The 20440-nt window shown below is 42.0% G+C and overlaps 1 protein-coding gene across 11 annotated transcripts in view; it reads right to left on the minus strand.

The window, feature by feature from the left end:
• The window catches only part of MAP3K13 (mitogen-activated protein kinase kinase kinase 13), a 169163-nt gene that overhangs the window by 9554 nt on the left and 139169 nt on the right, over window positions 1-20440 (minus strand). For all 11 annotated transcript variants that reach the window (XM_019463399.2, XM_019463400.2, XM_019463408.2 and 8 more), the window contains 6 exons: window positions 18854-19012; window positions 18297-18405; window positions 10379-10488; window positions 9297-9413; window positions 8468-8605; window positions 2461-3247 (listed from right to left, as the gene is read on the minus strand). In XM_019463399.2, coding sequence (XP_019318944.1) covers window positions 2461-3247; window positions 8468-8605; window positions 9297-9413; window positions 10379-10488; window positions 18297-18405; window positions 18854-19012 — 1420 coding nt within the window. The remainder of the gene's footprint in view (window positions 1-2460; window positions 3248-8467; window positions 8606-9296; window positions 9414-10378; window positions 10489-18296; window positions 18406-18853; window positions 19013-20440) is intronic.

A 20440-nucleotide genomic window follows, 5' to 3' on the forward strand; every position in this document is an offset into this window, starting at 1 on the left:
GCTTTACTCTTCATCCCTTGTGACCTATTTATTTTATAACTGGAAGTCCGAACCTCTTAAACCCCTTTACCTATTTCACCCATTCCCCCACCCCCACCCCTTTGGCAACCACTAGTTCTCCACATTTATGAATCTATTTCTTCTTTGTTCATTTGTTTTGTTTTTTAGATTCCACACATAAGTGAATGATATGGTATCTGTCTCTTTATGTCTGACTTATTTCACTTAGCATAATACCCTTTAGGTCCATCCATGTTGTCACAAATGGCAAGATTTCATTCTTTTTTTATGTCTGAGTATATCCCATTGTATGTATGTATGAATATATGTATGTATGTAAGTGTGTATGTGTGTGTGTGTGTGTATAAGTGCACACACACACACACACACACACACACACACCATATCTTCTTTATCCATTCATCCATTGATGGACACTCAGGTTATTTCCGTATCTTGGCCATTGTAAACAATACTGCAATAAACACAAGGGTGCACATATTTTTTCTAATTAGTGCTTTCGTTTTCTTTGGGTAAATACCCAGAAGTGAAGTTACTAGGTCATAGGGTGGTTCTATTTTTAATATTTTGAGGAATCTCCATACTGTTTATCATAGTGGCTGCACGAGTTGACATTCCCACCAACACTGCACATGAGTTCCCTTTTTTCCACATCCTCTCCAACTTGTTATTTCTTATCTTCTTGATGCTAGTCATTCTTTTTTTATTTAATGTTTACTTATTTTTGAGAGAGAGACACACACACACACAGAGTGGGCGTGGGGGAGGGGCAGAAAAAAAGGGGATGACAGAATCTGAAGCAGTCTCCAGGCTTCCAGGCTTCATGTTGTCAGCATAGAGCCTGACATGGGGCTCGAACCCACAAACTGTGAGATCATGACCTGAGCTGAAGTCAGATGCTTAACCAACTGAGCCACCCAGGCATCCCTGATTCTAGTCATTCTGAATTATATGTCAACTTCTTTTAAATGTCTAGTTGACCAAAACAAGCTCATTTACATTTTAGACCCTTTCATTCCTTCACCTGAGCTCCTGCTGAATGTTGCTGAAGTGAAGCATTACTGAAGGACTGAGTGGGTATCTGCCCTGTGCTAAATACTTTTCATACATAATCTTATTTTTAACTCATTAGCAAAATGAGCTAACATTTTTGGAAGATTGTTATGTTCCAGGCCCTGTTCAAAATGCTTTATATGTATTAACCCATTTAATCCACATCAGCCAGTGAGGCAGGGGCCAGTATTTGCCCCATTTATAGACAAGGGCAGCATAGAGGTTCTAAATGTAAGAGCCTTGCTTTGAACTCATTTCTCTCTGGCTCCCAGGCTCATGCTGTTAACCACTATGGTAGACTGCCTCCAAGCTAATAAACCCTAGGCATCTAGTGGGTGAGGAGGAGAAGAACAGGTTTGAATGACAAAGAACTCGCTGGGTCATGATGGTTATTAATAAAGGCAGGGCTTTCCAAAATATACTGTTTTTCTTAATATTTTATTTTTTCTTAAGTAGGCTCCACAACTAACGTGGGACTTGAACTCATGACCCTAAGTTCAAGAGTCACATACATGCTCTACCAACTGAGCCAGGCAAACACTCCTCCAAAATATATTATGAAGAAGGCTAGTTCCATGGGATATTAATAGATGTTATTTTTAAAGCCATTATGGCCAACTAGGTGAGGAAAATGCTGGATTAAACAAGGTACAGTATGATTTTTTTTTTTTTTCCAGAGAGAGGGTACAAGTGAATGAGGGGCAGAGAGAGAGGGAGAGAGAAAGAATTCCATGAGGGGCAGAGAGGGAGGAAGAAGAGGGTGAGAGAGAGAAGCAGGGTTCAGCTGATGCAGGGTTCCAGCTTACCCGAAGTGGGACACATGCTCACCCAAAGCGGGGCTGGAGCTCACCGGATGTGGTGTTCAAACAGCTGAACTGTGAGATCATGACCTGAGCTGAAGCCCAATGCTTAACCGACTGAGCCACTCAGACGCCCCTGTATGATTTTTTTAAAGCCTAGGATTTGCTGATGTGCACAAGGAATCTCCAAGAGAGGACAGAGAATACTGTTTTTCAAACTTGTTTTATAATGGGACCCTTCCTTCTTGCAACATCCATCATGACTAGGCTAGGGTAGTTCTAGTTTTGATTACAGATCCCTGGTTATCTATTATCTATTATCTATTATCCCTGGTTATCTATCTATAACTTATATATATTTGAACCAGTCCTCTGGGGTCAGTAGTTCCCAAAGTGTATTCTATCACTTAAGCAGTGTGGCAAGAGAGCATCTAAGCTAAAAAAAACCCTTCTGTTTATGCTTCTGCCATCTCATCCTTTTACAAAACGGACACGTGTTACACATGTTTTCCAATATGCACCACACGACAGGCTCTAACATTCCATGAAGGCCGTGGCACACACTGCTGTTGTCATTACGGCTTACCTTTTGCAGGGGCCTTGTGTTTCGAGGTAGCACTGGGGGGGTGACGTGATGAGGGATGCCAAGGGATGATGCAGACCTACAGCCTTTGAATTCATTTTCTTCCATTTTCTCAGAACCCTGGGCATTTTCCGAGAGGGGATTGTGTGCTGGTGACTTGAAAAGGTCGGGTCTCCTCCCCACTGGCTCAGCAGAGGGTATGTCTAAAGAACCACACCGTTCTGGCCTGCACTGGAGGCAGGGGTCATAAGGGTCAGCCTGACAACAGCCCCAGGGGCCAGCTGGGCCCTCGTCAGGCTCAGAACTTCTCCAGCAATCTGCCGCCATGGCTGTGGAGATGAGGTCAGGGCTAGAGCCAGGCATCTGTCTTTGAGCATGGTTGCTGAGTGGGCTCCGCAGGGCTGCTGCTGGGCCAAAATACCTCAGGTTGTTGGCGCAGGTTGCAATGTCCTGTCCGTGCATGTTGAGTCTGGGATGGTGACTCTGAGGCACGGCAGGAGGGCATTGTTGGTATTGCTGCTGCAGAGGATTATGGTGATGGGAAGAAGGGTACTGGGATTGAGCTTGGTGTACATAAGTGGGATGGGGTGAATTTTCTTGCACTGGCTGGTTTTTCAAGATTGCTGCAAAGTCACTATGGCTGCCTCTGCTATTCCCTCGGCGGTGGCGGGGTTTGCTCCGATATCGGCTCTTGCTGCTTGAGGTGGACATTTTGGGACTTCCAGACAAAGGGGACGCGGCGGGAGCCACCTCCATACTGGGGATACCTTCAGATCTCAACAGATCTGGCCTGGGAGAAAACAAAAGGTTGAGTTTTAAACGTATGAAAATACACATTCAAGTTAGGGGAAATGTAACCCAAACCTTAAGATACACACACACCCTGTGATACAGCAGTCACGTAGGCAGGGATTTATCCAGTGGAGACAACAGATGTGCATGAAGATATGTGTCTGAAGATGTTATGTTATACCATAGTTTAAAACACCAGAAAATTAGAAGCAACTTAGATGTTCACCCATAGAGGATTTCCTTTATTCCTTTTGGATATTATTCTGTGCCTCACTAGCTAAGGTGCTCAATCCCTTTAAATTCTAATTCTACCCTATAGGCTTCTTAATCTCTTCCTTATAATCTCATCTATCAGCCTGGTGTCAATATGCCAAAGCATAGGCATGGGTTTGCCCATGATCAGAAATCTGTCTGATGATGGATCTAGATAGATCCCACAAAAGATCACAAATCACAGGGGTCTGATACAAGAGAAGGAAACCTCAGATTAATTAGGCAAGAGGCTAAGCTTAAGGATCTTGGTTTAGACATGGTCTCCTGGGTCTGGGACTATGTCCATCCATCTCTGTATGGGAGGGGCATTAGCAGGGAGCCCTGCTCACATTCAGTACTCAAAAATGTTTAAGGAAGACTGAGAAAGGGGTGGAGCCAGAGGAAGGGGAAACAGTACGGAGCCTAGGAGGTTGAACAGACCCAGCAAGAGAAGGGCCAGCGAGGAGTGACCTGGCATTGTCCTGGCTCCTTACGGGAGGAGGTCCTCTCACAGTCCTGTTTTCAAGTGCTGTCTGGGCTGGTCATGTAGGTCATGTGCAAGAGGAAGCCAGAGCTTGAAGGTAAACCTCACACACACTGATTCCAGGGTGCACAGGTAAACAATAGCTGGTTTCTGATTGATGAATGGGTATGGGCAGAGACTTGAGGATATCAGGTAGGACCACTACATCCTTCCTTCTTTGGGACCAGATAGACACAAATCAGCAAATTACAGAGCAGGAAGACCCAAACTTTTTTTAAACAACAGAATCTTTTTCTTAAATGAATTATGAAAAATTCAGTATATAAAATAGATATAGTAAGAGAACAGACTGGTGGTTTCCAGATATGGGGAGTAGGAGAAGATGGGTGAAATGGGTGAAGAGCATCCAAAAGGTACAAACTTCTGGTTATAAAATATATAAGTCCTGTGGATGTAATGTACAGCATGGAGACTATAGTTAATGATACAGTTGATCTTTGAATAACAGGCACGGTCAAAAATCCAAGCATAACTTTTGACTCCAGAAAACTTAATAATAGCCTGCTGTTGACCAGATGTCTTACTGATAAGATAAATAGTGGATTCATACATATGTTGTATATTATATGTATTATATACTGTATTTTTAAAGTGAGCTAGGGAAAAGAAAATGTTAAGAAAATCATAAGAGAAAATACATATACCGGACTGTGCTGCAAAACATTCACATATAAGTGCATCTGTTGGAAACCATGTTGTTCAATCGTCAGCTGTTTCAAATATTGCATATTTGAAAGTCTCTAAGAGGTCTTGAAAGTTATTATCACAAGAAAAAAATGTATTTATTTATTTAAAAAAAATTTTTTTTAATGTTTATTTTTGAGAGAGACACACACACACACACAGTGCAAGTGGAGGAGGGGCAGAGAGAGAGGAAGACACAGAATCCGAAGCAGGCTTCAGGCTCTGAGCTGTCAGCACAGAGCCCTACGCGGGACTCGAACCCACAAACTGTGAGATCACGACCCGAGCCGAAGTCAGACACTTAACCGATTGAGTCACTCACGTGCCCCCAAAATGTAATTATTTATGCTGAATTATTTATGCAGATGAATGGATCACATAACTAGAGTTCTGTGATAATTATTTCAAAATATATACATGTTTATTGAATTGTTACATTGTACACTTGAAACTAATATGATGTTTTATGTCAAGTATATCTCCCGCCCCGCCCTACCCCGCCAGATACAGTGGAACAGTTGAAGAGGGGTGGCAGAGTAGAACCCCCTCCCAGGGCTCCCCCTCCTCATCTTCTCTACTTCTGCAGTAATCCCTGACACCTCTATGCGGGCCCAGGGGTGTCTCAGACGTTGCTTGAAAACCACAGATACAGTCCCGTCTTCACCTTATGTGAGGAGGAATCCAAAGCCCAAGTGTCTCATGGTCTCACAGTGCATTACTGGCAAAATCCAGACAAGAAGTTTCTCCTAATTTCCAGTCTGGCTTATCAGAGATTCAGAGGACAAGCTTAAAGGTACCTACAAATCACTTGGGGCTTATTAAAATGGTTGAATAGGTCAGGTCTGGGGCCTAAGAGTCTGCATTTCTAATAATGTGAGCACACGAGCAGGGGAGGGCTGAGAGAGAGAGGCAAAGAGCGAATCCCAAGTAGGCTCTGTGTTGACAGTGCAGAGCATGACACGGGGCTCGATCCATGAACTGTGAGATCATGACCTGAGCTGAGAAATCAGGAGTTGGATGCTCAACCGACTGAGCCACCCAGGCGCCCCAAGAGCTAACACACTCTCAGATGATGCTGAACTGAGGACTGCATTTGAATAGCTAGGGCTCACCGGAAATTAGTAGGTATCAGGTTGTAGGAGATGGGTTTTTCTTCTTTCTCAGGAGGACGGTTCAAGGCTCATCTTAGAACAGAAGTTCCAGGTAACACTGGTATATAATAATGTGGGCAGGGTATTGTGCTGCTATAAGCGTCTTCCTGCCTCAGATTCATGGTTCTGTAGTCACCTGGCCAAATTGTGCCAGAGAAAGTATGTGAATTGAGGAGGTCCTGGGGCTTTTACTGAGGCAAGAGAGCCATCCAAGGCCCAGCTATGGGTATCTACTTACACAGTGATTGGCCAGGGTGGGACCTAAAAGAGAGCTGAGGTAGAAGTGTCCCGGGGCACTGGGTGGCTCAGTTGGTTAGGTGACCAGCTTCGGCTCAGGTCATGATCTCACAGTTTGTGAGTTTGAGCCCCGTGTCGGGCTCTGTGCTAATAGCTCAGAGCCTGGAGCCTGCTTCAGATTCTGTGTCTCCCTCTCTCTCTACCCCTCCCCTGCTCACACTGTGTCTCTCTCTGCCTCTCAATAATAAGTAAACGTTAAAAAAAAATTAATAAGTGTCCTAAGTCAGGTGAAGCCTGCTTTTATTGAACCTAGCAGTACAAACATCACAGAATAACAATGATACAGCACTTCACCATTTACAAAGCACTTTATAATGTATAAGACACTTGTTTCCTATGATTCATTTTCCAATATTCATTTTACAGATAATGGCACTGAGGGATCCTAGAGGTTAATTGGCTTGTATCCATCATAAAATAGGTTAAATGCCAGGACTGATAACTCAAACCCCCGTCTTTTGACACTAAGGAATAGCTCTTCCCCATTCCAAGCTTCTCTTTATTTTGAGGTGTTTGGACTATTGTACTGGATTATACTTACTTGTGATAGGCTTAGTGGATCCATACTTGAACTCTGATTCTCTTCTTTTTAATCCCCAACTGAACCCAGACTGACACACCATAGATGGTGGATGGTTTTTCCTCCCTGATCTCCTCAAGGGTCACTGGGCTTCTAACTTAATCATTGGATTGTCCAAATAATCTGAAACTGAAATCCTCCAGGGGCAAGTAGAACTCTTTGCAGCTCAAATACCTGTTCCAGGTTGCCTTCCTGGATGAGTTCAGTTAGCTTGGAGACTAAGCATCTGCTGATGATGGCAAACTCTTCCAAACATATTCCTCATAGCCAAAATTAAAAGTAAATGTGAGCTCATACTATTTTCTCCTCCAAAGCTCTTAGTTTTATCTGTAGCAGAATGGAGGGAGGAGCCAGAAGGTGAACTCTGTCCCTGATTAATACAGCAAAACAAAGAGGTGTTGGGATCTGCAGAGGTTTTGCCAGGTGCCATCTGCAAACAGTTTCTCAGAACTGACTAGAAGGTGGTCAGGGGTGGTAAGTAAAGGCAAAATTGGAATTAATCCATGTAGTTACTCCTTAGTAGTTTAGATTTCTATTAGTCATGCTATGGTAGAATGGCCACCATTCTTAAAGCCTTAAAATACATTTTTGGTTTTAATTTTGTCCTTACTTTGATCCTTACTGCATTGTTCTCAAGTCTCACCATTGGGACTATACGCCAGGTTTAGGGACATTTCTCTCCTCTACATTACTTGGCTGGAACAGAGTCCACTCTCCATTATTTGGGAGGAATGGAGATCTAGCAGAGCCTGATAATAAAACAACTGACTAGAAGAGCATTCTAAGATTAAACTAATACAAGGAAAATGTGCTGTAATTAGTGGAAAGGGCAATCTTTTAAAAAATTATTCAAAAACTAATTTTTAGTACCTATGGTTTATAATTTTATCTTAAAATTTTTTTTAACATTTATTCATTTTTGAGAAATAGAGTGTGAGTGGGGAGGGGCAGAGAGCAAAGGAGATACAGAATCCAAAGCAAGCTCCAGGCTCTGAGCCGTCAGCACAGAGCCCGACGTGGGGCTCAAACTCACAGACCATGAGATCATGGCCTGAGCCGAAGTAGGACGCTTATCTGACTGAGGTACCCAGGCACTCTTCACATTTATCTTTTTAAACTTCACAGAAGTCCCATGCAGGAGTAGAAATGACCGGACCCACACGGTTTGGTATAGGTAATTATCAAAGCCCCTCCTTTTGTTTTTGGTGGTAGATTTATAGACACTTACTACATTATTAAAAAGAACTCAATGAATAAATAAAAGTGGGACATACATGGACCAATGTTGCATAAAACAAGAATTATGATGAACCCAATTCTGTGTGCTACGGGTCAAAAAAAGAAAAAGAAATCTCATGTGTGATCGTTATACCATTTTACCTATGGGGTTGACAGAGGTCAAGTGACATGACCCACATCATGCAGTTTATCAGAGGCAGAGCTGGGATTTGAATCTAGGTCTGTCTGGCCCCCAGTGCTTTTTCTTTTCACTATTCCATGCTAAGTCAATAAACATCTCTGTCCTCAGACAGTAAAAACTAGACTCCTAGAGTTTGTGACGCATTCTCTCACTTTCCCATCCTGTTTTATCTAGAGCCAAGCGTGCCAATGATGAGCTACGGAGTGGACACACCAACCATGATGTGATAATGTATTTTTAGGGAGATATTTTCCCATTTCTCTGAATACCAGGTTGGGACAGTGTCTCACCGTTTGGTCTGCATCCCTGATTTATGAGGCGCACCTTTCCTCTTCATGAGTTTCTCCATGGCGTTGGGGTGGATTATTGGACGGACGGGGTGTCGTTTGTAAGTTCCAGGGTACTTCTTTTCTACTGCTTGCTCACGCCTGCAGAACGAAAGGAAAAGCCACATCTCAGTCACTGCAGACAGATGGGCAGAATGTTTTCACAGGCTAATTCCACTCACAGATGCCGGGCACACTTAACAGATATATGCTCTTTGAATTACAAGGTTACTATTCAGGTTAAAAAGGGGAGAAAAGATATGAAATTCAACTAATGTGACTTAACTGTGCTCTTCTACTCTCAGGTGGACTCAGGGGCTGACCTTCCCTCCCCCAACACACCTCATGGGAGACACAATGTGATGGTAGATGACCTACTTATTTTCGGTTGCTGTTTTGGTCAGGACCAGCGGGTTTTCTTGCCCTTGTCAAGAATACCTTAAACCACTTTCATCAGCCACCTTACTTCCCTGGGGGGGCAAAAAGCTCCCACTCATCCACACCAAGCTTTTCTAGAAAGGAGGACTCTTTCTTGGGGTCATTCAATAGGGTGAAGTTGCAAATGGCTATCAAGTGCCCATTTCTCTACGACGAGCTCTGCAGCAGCTCCACCCAACTGAAACTTCTTCAGGGGAAGAGACCTGCACACAGCACGTCCCTTAGGGAATGTTGGGTAATTGAATAAAGTATTTGCTATTTTTAGTTTTGAGTAGTAGCAGTGTGGAGGAGCAGTACATTTCTGCTGATTGGTAGACCCAACTCAGTAAGGACAGACAGAAGTCTGGATACATACTTAATGAGCTCCTTCTCCCGCATTTCCAGCTGCAGCATGATGGCACTCAGTTCCATGTATAAATTGTTAGCCCGCTCAAGTTTTCTCTCATAGTGTTCACGAATATCCAAAGCATGCCTATCAAAGAAAATACAGCATCAGCAAAGCTGGCTACCTTGGGGGAGAACAAAGAATCACACTAATGAAATAAGAACCAGGATGGTTTATCTCAAAAACATGGGTGTGGGGCGCCTGAGTGGCTTAGTTGGTTAGGCATCTGACTTCAGCTCAGGTCATGATCTTGCGGTTCACAGGTTCGAGCCCTGTGTTGGGCTCTGCGCTGACAGCTCGGAGTCTGGAGCCTGCTTCAGATTCTGTGTCTCCCTCTCTCTCTGCCCCTTCCTGGCTCGCACTCTGTCTCTCTCTCAAAAATAAACATTAAAAAAAAAAGCATTGGTCTGAGTGTCATCTAAATTTAAGGATGCCCTTTTTGATGTAATGACTCTGACAAGTTGGAGTGGGGGATGGGAAACCCAAGCTTTCACTTGGTTTATCCTTAGGGGTCACATCGAGCTATACAGAATAGCCAGGAGGGCCACAGATAAAATCTGAATGTGATTTGTGTATAATTTGTAGCCTTTGTGCAGTGTTGACGGTATCTTAATAAGAATACTATATGTTAATGGGAATATGCAATCAAGGCTGACCCCATGACCTTGCACTTATCTGTGGTACAGATCTTGCCTAATACAGTGGCTATCTATGATTGTGTCTTGTACCTCTTCATTGATCATAAGCACCTTGAGACCAGGCGCTATGTCTTATAAAGTGCTGCCTTCCAGGTCACCTAGGACAGGCACTGAATGAAGAAAGAGCATTGCTCCAAGAGTGTTTGCTGCAGAGATATAATAAAGGAGGATAACAAGATTGCAGGGAGAAGACAGAACAGCAGTATAAAGGACAGCTAACTTTTAAAGAGAATTAACAGTAAGTAGCACAGGTGAAAGGTGTGTACGAGGCAAAATGGTGATTCACAAGGAGAGTTCCTGCCAGTATCTGAAGATCTAGGGACAAGAAGAGATGGGAAGGACAGAGCGGCAGACCTGAGCTCTTCTCTGCGCCTCCGAATCAGTTCTTCATCTAATCGGTGTATACAGGTTCCCTCACTTTTGATCTTCTCAAAGTGTTTTTTCACCTCTTCTCTCCATTCAGCCTGGGTAGGACAAATTAGACTTTGTTAATAGTCTAGGAGTGTTAATCCCTGATAGAACCATGGGGTCATGTGCAAGATTTTTTTTCCCTGAATGCTTTTACTGAAGAGACTTAACAAATAAATGTTCAATAACTATTAGTTGATTACAGCAAAATACCTCATGCTCTGCTATCTGCACCCCCCACCCCACACACCATGACCTTATTTTCTGTATTTAGTCCAACATGTGATGCTGTCTCTTTTTCCAGTTTTCTTGTAATACTGGCCACCAGAAATATCACAGCTGGCATACTAGCCATCACCCCTGGAATAAGAGCTCAGTTTTAAGTGAAGATGGTGGCTGAGGTGACCTGGTTAGAAAGAAAGGCTCTGATAACCCTCTGTATAAGTATATGCTAGTGAGAATATGATGATGTTTACAATTGGCTCCAGAAGTCCTCTTAGGTTCTGTTTATGAAAATACCTTGAAAAAATATTGGTAGAAGACCCAAGGGGAAGGAACAACAGGAGTTGGGAATAAAAATATAGGAAATTATACAGGAATTTGGGTGTGAGGGAAAGAACAGGAAAGGAGAAAGAGTATGGCTAAACTATTTAATAGTTGGACAAAATTTTTAGAATGGGGATAAATGTCTAATATGTGAGTTCAATTGTTCAAAATGTGAGCCCTTTCCAATTTCCTAAACCGTTAGTAAAGTCTCTGACATTCACCTTGACTTTGGATGAGTGTTTTTGTTTTTTTAGACATCAAGGAAAGGTGCTGAACTTCACGTTTGGGTCAATGACAGGACAAAGATAGAGAAACAACCACAAGATGGCAGGGATGGGGCCCCAAAATTTTAGAAAGGTAGAACCAGAGGGACCAGGAAATTATAAATTTCCCAGGAATTCACAGAAGCGTTAGGACACGGGACTTTCCACAGAGCATGGAATTCCAAGCCCATTTTATCTAAATTTTAGGGAATAGAAAAACCTCTGCTGCAATATAGTCTACAGGCAATTTCTAGAAAAGAGCTAAAAGAGATATTTCCTCAAATTACATATAAACTACAATCCCCAAGAAGCTAATGAGACTAAGATAATTTCCAGTAAAGGCTAGACATATAACTAAATGCCTCTAATTACATATTCTTCCTCTGGAGCTATTCTATTACTTTTAGATTCATGTTTAAAATTATTTCTCTAGATCATGGAAGAAGTTATGCTTAAGTAATTGTGAAATTCCAGAAGGTTTCTCCCCAAATTTGCTATTTCTCATTTAGTTTTTAGAGGAAATCATATCATACGTATTTAAAAAGTGATCATCCTGCTAATCTATTTATAATACGCTAGACCTTCCTGTATCTCTCTATATATGTTGACTGACCATTGGAGAAAGATTTCTGTCAGTCAGCTGACTTTTGGGCACCAAACCTGCCGAACAACGTCATCAGAAAGTCAAGGTCATCAGAAAGTCAGATCCAGAATGCACTGCCCATTGTTTGGTAACAGTCTTTGACAGTATCTAAGCAATAAATGCAGGTTTGGTTGAGCTCCTAAAGTAATGCTGTTCTGTCAATCATCAGATCAAAGTCTGAAGTAAAAAGAATATCTGAGCCTCAAGAAGCCTAAGTGCCTGGGTGGCTCAGTTGGTTAAGCGTCTGACGTCAGGTCAGGTCATGATCTCACGGTTTATGAGTTCGAGCCTCACGTTGGGCTCTGTGCTAACAGCTCTGAGCCTAGAGCCTGCTTTGGATTCTGTGTCTCCCTCTCTCTCTCTGCCCTTCCCCCCACTTGCACTCTGTCTCTCTCTCTCTCTCTCTCTCTCTCTCAAAAATAAACACTAAAAAAAAATTAAAAAAAAAAAAAAAAAAAAAAAGAAGCCTAAGATTGACAATCAAGAGATGTTAGACCAAAAAAGGATAAGGGAGCTGGCCAGGTCTGGGCCTTAAAGTGTCCTCTTTTGTGCAAAAATATATCAGTAGATCCTAGTACAATACCTAAAAAGAAGGGACCAGGAAAAGAAACATCTCCCTCTGGTGGTCAGGAATCAGATGTCACAGAATAGATTTTTTTTTTTTTTTTTTTTCCCATTTCTTGAGGAAATAAACCCTTTTGAAGATTGGAACCTATTAAAAAGGAGATTTCCAAAAAGAAGTACCCCCTTCCCTATGAAGACGGAACAAGATATATGGGAAAACACCAGTACTGATTAATCATATATTTTCCCAGCAGGTATAGTGTTACTGGTAGATGTTAATTTTGGACTTTCACCACATTTGCTTAGAATCTTTACATTATAGGAGTTCCAATTTGCACTTAATCTTCAGTGCAGACATGTCTGGGTATATCTGAAAAAATGGAAGGTGGGTAGGCCTGAAACCAATTTGTAAAGACTGAGGTGCCTTGGAGAGAACATATGGCATGAGAGAAGGAGGAATCCTACATGAACCTGACCTATAACAAAGCCACGATAAGAGTGGAGAAGCATTTCCCATTGTTTCATTAAAATGCCTGTAAAACACTGGGCCATAAACAGCACTGCTCTGTTACCTTTAACAAAGTGTAACTCACCAGAGAAAGGAAGAGGTCATTGTGTAAATAGAACAATATGCAGCTTTGGAATCTTGAGAATTCCAAGCTTCAGTTACAGCAGGAAATGGCAGCACTCAGTGGGTGATGGCAGTGCCTTAAAGATACGGCAGCACCCAATAGATGCCAGCTGGGGACTACGGTCTTGTGGCAGAAAACAATGCTAACCCATAAAGTAATATCTAGCAGATACTAGGCAGGAGACTACTGTGTCTGGCCATTCAGTGGAAAGCAGAGCAGATGTTACAATGTATGAAGTTACTGAGATCCCCACTCTTTACTGGGGATTCCCCCAAAATGCACTGGGGGGGCAGTGAAGGGAGGGAACACGAGGCGCTTCACAAGGTATTCTTGCATAAGCAGGTAAGGGAAAAATCTAGTGACACCTAGGTTATTACCATTAATGGGATCCTTTAAAAAATTTTTTTAATTCTTTTTAAAAAAATGTTTATTTTTGAGAGAGAGAGAGAGTACAAGCAGGGCAAGGGCAGAGAGAGAGGTGGGGTACAGAGAATCCAAAGCAGGCTCTGCTGACAGCAGAGAGCCTGACGTGGGGCTTTGAACTTAAGAACCACAAGACAGTGACCTGAGCTGAAGTTGGATACTTAACCAACTGAGCCACCCAGGCACCCCAACTGGATCCTTTTAATGTCCCGGATAAGGCCTGGGAAAGGTCACAACATTTAAAAGGTTTTTGTCTTCTCCAGCCTTCCAGTTATTCAATCAGTAGATTGAATATGTAAATTCATAGAGACAGAAAGTACAACAGAGATTACCAGGGGCGAGGGGAGGAGGGAATGGGAAGTTATTGCTTAATGGGATGATGAAAACTTTTGGAAATTGTGGTGACAGTTTCACAATGTTGTGAATTTAATGAATGCCACTGAACTGTACACTTCAAAATGGGTAAAGTGGCAATTTTTGTATTATATGTATTTTACCACAGATTTTAAAGAGGAAAAAAAGAAGTTGAGCCAGCTCCAGCCTAGCTGAAGGAAGAGAGAAGCAGGACCGTAGGAGGCTAAGTGGCTGGAAACCATAGATTCTGAGTCAGAAAAGACTTAGAGGTCATCAAGGACAACCCTTTACTGGCACATGAATCCCCTTTACTGCCTTCCCAGGTAAGTAAGTGCCCAGCCTCTGCCCAAGCACCTACTTGCTCATGAAATAGCTCTTTTTTTTTTTTTTTAAGTTTAAAAAATTTATTTAAGTAATCTCTACATTCCATGAGGGGCTCGAACTCATGATCCCAAGATAAAGTATTGTATGCTGTTCCAGCTGAGCCAGCCAGGCACCCCGTGATGAGATTACTCTTGAGGAGCACAGTCTGTCTCTATAATGAGCTTGGTGTATGCAACTCCCAGCCCCTGAATTTGAGTGGTCGCAGTGGTACTCAAGAGGGAACCAGATGGTACAAAAAGCAGAGGGTGGTGGGAGAACTTAGAAGCAGGGCACATGGCCCATCTAGCAGCAGGGATCTGGGACCCCCGATAAAATGTTTCCTAAAGACTGATATCAAATGCAGTTGAATACCAGGAACAATAATTGCCTACTGGGAGGAATGGGTTATTGTCTAGGAACAAGGCAGTGGCTTTGGCAGAATCGAATACTGTACTGAAATTGGTTGCTTCGTTCATCTGTTCTGTGTGTGCTGCATCTTTATACGTGTGTAGGCTGAGCAACAGCTAAAGCAATTTCTCTCAGAAAGAAGTCAGCTGGGCTCTTGCCGGTGCTCTTGCCTGACAGTTTTGGTGGAAAGTGGAGACCTGTGGCTAACCACTGCTGATTGATAACTGATGCTGACAGGGCTTTGTCAGCAGGCAGGAGGAGGGGAAGCCTCAGGTACGAGGGGCACAATCAGCTCTTCCCCTTTGGGATGGCATAAAACCAAGGCACCGTGAAGAGGAGTTCCCCAGCTGCCATCTTATCTGTCTCAGGAGCTCGACAGCATGTAACAACCTGGAGGAAGCTTCATTTCCGTAGCTTTGTGGGCCATGAATAACATCTTAAATCGGATAGTTCTTTAGTTTCCAATACAGTTGCATTTCTGTCTTCTCATTTGATCCTAGCTAAAACTCCATAAGGAAGAGAAAAGATGATTATCTTCATTGTTTAGATGAGTAAGCTGAGGTTTAGAGAAATTTAGCAACTTGTCTAAGATCATAGGACAAGGGCTTAGACTCAAGTCTGTTGCTTTTCTGAGTACTTCAGTACATAAATTCAGTTCATAAATACTTTATCAGTAGCCAGAGATAGTCTGAATTTCAAACCCAGAGACAAATCAGCTTGTAAGTATCTGAAATAATTCTAGGAACTAGCAAGGATAGCAGATTTGGGGCTATTTAAGGAGAGGTAAAATTTCATGTTGGGAGAAAAATGTAGAAGAATTGATGAATATTAAAAGATTTCCAATGTAATGTTTTCCCTTTCCTTTCTTCCCCCACTTCTTCCCTTCAAGAATATGTTTATTTATTTACTTTGAGAGAGACAGAGAGAGAGAGAGAAAGCATGAGCAGAGAAGGGGCAGAGAAAGAGGGAGACAGAGAATCCCAATCAGGGTCTGCACTGTCAGCACAGAGCCCGATGTGGGGCTCGATCTCATGAACTGTGAGATCATGACCTGAGCTGAAATCAAGAGTTGGACCTTAACCGACTGAGCCACCAAGGTGCTCCCCAAAGAAACTTTTCTGAGTTCAATTTTACTCGTAAAAGTGAGTTTGTACAAATAAAGATACCAAATGTGGGTGCTTAGTTGCATGACATTGTACTTTGCATAGGGTGGGTACTCAGAAAATGTGTCACTGGCTTCATAAGTGACGTTCTGGGAGCATTCAGGTAAAATCTGCCTAGAATTTGAAGTTTTCCAAGTATATACAGTTATGCGGTCTCAATGGCTTGTGAGTTAGTACTGTCACCAAAAACTGCTTTTCCAAATTCTGGTATATATACTTTTATGGTAAGGGAAGCAAAGCTGTGATTGAAATCATATCCTAAAGTCTGAAAGACTCCCTAGAAAGTACTTACTATTACTCTCTTTCATTTCACGAAAGGGCCTAAGTCTTTTTCGGAATACTAACACAAAAAGAAATTGGGCAGATTTCTTTTCCAGTGGCCCTTATTTATGTGTATTTGAATAGAGAGGTCATGGTTTTTGAAAGTTCTAAGGGAGTTTATTGGAATGCACATCAAAGGACATAGGAAATGATATGATAAAGTCAACCCCCCTACATCCTTGCGTTTTCTCTGAAACCAAACACTTTGCTTACATAATAATTCCTCAGAAACACTACAGATCTGTGGGGGCAATCCTGACTATTTAAAGACACAGTTGTGAGGAGAGCTATGTTTGTGGACCATAGAGTGTGTGTTGGAACTTGGGGCAACAAGATAAAAGTCTCTGATTTATCAGTCCTTAGGCGGTCCGAGATAAAACAAAACAAAACAAAAAAAACAAACAAAAAAACCCCCACCTTGTATTTTTGTTAAGGTATCCCCTAATGTCTGATGGGCAGTGTCTGCATTTATCAGACATGTGAGAAGCAGGTACTCCAAGCCTCGAGTCGGGCCAGGTCGTAAAGCATACTGGAGGGCTTGTTGAACTCGTAGGGATGATGCCCCTCCCAGTGCGGTACTCTTTTCAACACATACTTTCCTGGTAGGTACCCTCATCACCCACTGGAGATGGGTGGAGATGAGGGGTAGACTGAGATACCAATTGTTAATAAAACGTCTTCTCCGAGAATGACTCTTTTAAGTGATACTGCAAGTGAGTGCAGAGATGAAATCCTTATGACGTTACAGCATTTTTATTCAACAGTCACAAATTGTTCCCCCTCTGCACCCATGCCCTCACAGAGTGCCAGGGCAGATTTCCTCGCCAAGAGGTGAAGTCTGCTTCTCATCCTGGGGTTGGCCTGTGACTTGCTTTGACCAAAGAGACATTAGCACGCATGGTGCACACCTAGGCTTGAAAATCCCTTGTGCCCTGGGTCTTGCTGTCTTACCGAATTTGTGACCCTGATAACAGCTTGTGAACAAGCCCAAGCTAGGCTGCCGAGGGACAAGAGGCCACGTGGAAGAGAACCGAGGTGCTCTTGGTGACAGCCAGCCAATCACCACACTTGTGAATGAAGCTGCCGAGAACCTGCCAGCCTCCCAGGGGACCCAGCAATGGACTACAGATACGTGAGTGAGCCCAGTGGAAGCCGGCAGGAGAACCGCCCACCCAAACTGCGGACCCACAGAACCATAAGCTAAACTAAAGCTTATTGTTTTAAGCCATAAGTCTGGAATGGTCCGTAAGACAGTAAAGGCTAACAGATACATTAAATTACATTTTATCTGGGGCACCTGGGTGGCTCAGTCAGTTGAGCGTCTGACTGGCTCAGGTCATGATCTCACAGTTCTTGGGTTTGAGCCCCGCATCGGGCTCTGTGCTGATAGCTCAGAGCCTGAAGCCTGTTTCAGATTCTGTGTCTTCCTCTCTCTCTGCCCCTCCCCCACTCGCGCTCTGTCTCCCTCTGTCTCAAAAATAAATAAACATTTAAAAAATTACATTTTATCTGGTGCTCGTGGGTGACACATAAAGGTAGAGGAAAGGTTCTCTCTGGGCCTGATTCTATCATGGGCTCTCTCTCTCTGGTATTTCACTTCCCTCCTCTGTACTTTAGCTTTTCCCCTTCAAGGGAAGCAATCTTTTCATGAAGGTCAGCAGTAATTTTTTTTTTTTTAATTTTTTTTTAATGTTTATTTTTGACAGAGAGACAGAGAGAGAGTGACAGAGCATGAGTGGGGGAGGGGCAGAGAGAGAGGGAGACACAGAATCCGAAGCAGGCTCCAGGCTCTGAGCTGTCAGCACAGAGCCCGACGCGGGGCTTGAACCCATAGACCGCGAGATCATGACCTGAGCCGAAGTCGGACACTCAACTGACTGAGCCACCCAGGCGCCCCTGGTCAGCAGTAATTCTAATTCAAATATATTCCTCTTTACTCTTCAACAGTTTCACCACTATGAGGATGACATTCCAATACATGTTCCTTTCAAATGAGATAATGATATATCTTAAGTGTTTAAAAAGCTCCAAAATTTCCTCTGTGTGAGGGATCATAATTACTGCTTCACAATGACTAGGGCTGTATCATTGTTACAAGAATCGGAATGGTTCTGAGTTACTCTTTCTCATCGAGACCTCCCTGTCTGTGTGTTCAGTACACTCGAAGAGAGTTTCCAGACTCACCTGAGACTTGAAGTAGGTTTCTTGTGGGGTGGCAAGAACATCAGCAGAAGCGATGTCTAAATGCATGAGCGTCTGTCGGAAAGAAGGCCGGTTGCGAGGTTTACTCTGCCTACAAGTTAAAAAAAGACAGCTTGTGCACTGCGGAAGTTGGATCCAGGAGGATAAAGATTTTATTCTGCTTTATAAAAAACATTTTTGGCTCCACACCTGGCTATTTCTCAGGCAGTGTTCATGCACTGAGGAGCAAAAGGAAAATGTAATTATGAGAAACCTATAATAATAAAATGGAAATCTGTAGGATCAGTGACCTGTTTGATAATAATAGTCCCTTAGGACAAGTAAAGTAATAATAGTTACCATAGCTATCATTTATTAAGGCCTATTGTAGCAGGATATAACAAATTCATTATTTATAAATAACTCCAAGTCCACCAGTCTTTAACCAGTTGATTTGTTCCAAATCCATATTAGAGACTTCCCTGAAGTTTTAGAGAAATTTTAAATGTGGTTTTGAGGAAGAAGGTAAAAGAGAATATTGGGAGAAATATATTTCTTACCATGTCTGTTTCATAAGGATTTTGAATCCATCAGGGCAAGTGGAAGGAACTGGAAGGTGTAGGCTATTGCTTCCAACACCCCAAATGATGGCTGAAGAGTCCACATCTTTGTAAGGGATCTCTCCTGTCAGCAGCTCCCAAAGCACCACTCCAAAAGACCTACAGTAGTACCAGGAACAGGTACCAAAGACACGGCAGAAAGACTGGTTTGTATTTTTGTTCTCTATTCATTTTTAATCAAAAGTATATCCAGTTTCAAAATTCTAATACTGCCATAAGAAGAACAGAAACAGAAAAACTCTGAAAAACAAATTCAGTAAGGGGTAACCAACGCTGCTAGATATTAAGACATATTATAAGGTTTTTATAATTAACTCTGGCACGTGAATAGACAGCCGGACTCCGTGAATGTAATAAAGATCCATAAATAGGCCAAATACATATGGGATTGAGTATGTGATAGAAGCGACATCCCAAACCAATGAGGGAAAACAGACTACACAATATATGCCATTGGGACAACTGGGGGAAAAATTAAATCTATAGTTCATCTTACACCAAGATAAATTCCCAAAGAATCAAAAATTCAAATGTGAAAAGAAAAAATGAAGCCATAAACATCCTGAAAGAACACATGAGAATTTTTTTTCTTTTTACTAATCTTACAGTGGTGAAGGCTTTCCAGTTATGAAATCCAGAAGCCATAAGGGGAGAGCATTTTCAAAAAAATCTAGCATGGAGAAAGAACACCATAAACAAAATAGCAAAGGTGAAAAGTATCTGTAATTCCTATGCACAAAAGGCTAATCTCCTTAGTGTACAAAATACACTTATAAATTGATAAGAATAAAGATCAGAAAGTTTAGCAAGGGATCAGAATAGTTCACAAATAAGGAATTACAAATGGTTTGTGAACATATGAAAAAATGAACAACCTAACTTATGAGAGGAATGTGCATTAAAGCCACACCCAAGATACCATTTGTTACCTAGACGGTTGGCAAAAATCCAAAAATTTAACACATTTTGGTGGTGAGACTGAGAAAACACTTATACATTTCTGTTGGGAATGTAATCGGTATAATCCCTAAGGAGGATGCGTTGGTAATAATTACCCAAATTACAAATGATCCCACATTTCTACTTTATCTTATTCTGGTGTTACATGTAATTTTAATATATGCTATTATTTTGTTTTTAAGGCTAAAAGTTATTAGTAGCCAATTTTAAGAATGGAAGAAAAGTAACTACAGGGAAATATACTATTAATAGTAAAGATTCATAATCTCAAAGGAAAAACTGGTAAAGATTTTAAAAGGCCAAAAAAAAAAAAAAAAAAAAAGCATAGCTCATAGGGACTGTTTATTAAAAGGGCAAATAGTCCTATTATATACTTTAGATAGCTCTAAAGCACATAAACTGTATTACAGCAAAGTACATCACTGATATATTCAGTGATGGTCTGAGTCACCAAGACTAAGTAAACTTTGTTTAATGTATTTTACTTAAGAAGTTGAGAATTATATAATATATTTCAGAAAGACTTTGATACTAAATGCTTATTTGAAGTAAATTTTCGATTTTCCA

This window comes from Panthera pardus, unplaced genomic scaffold (assembly GCF_024362965.1).
Source record: "Panthera pardus isolate Hobbes unplaced genomic scaffold, ASM2436296v1 HiC_scaffold_16, whole genome shotgun sequence".
Classification (NCBI taxonomy): domain Eukaryota; kingdom Metazoa; phylum Chordata; class Mammalia; order Carnivora; family Felidae; genus Panthera; species Panthera pardus.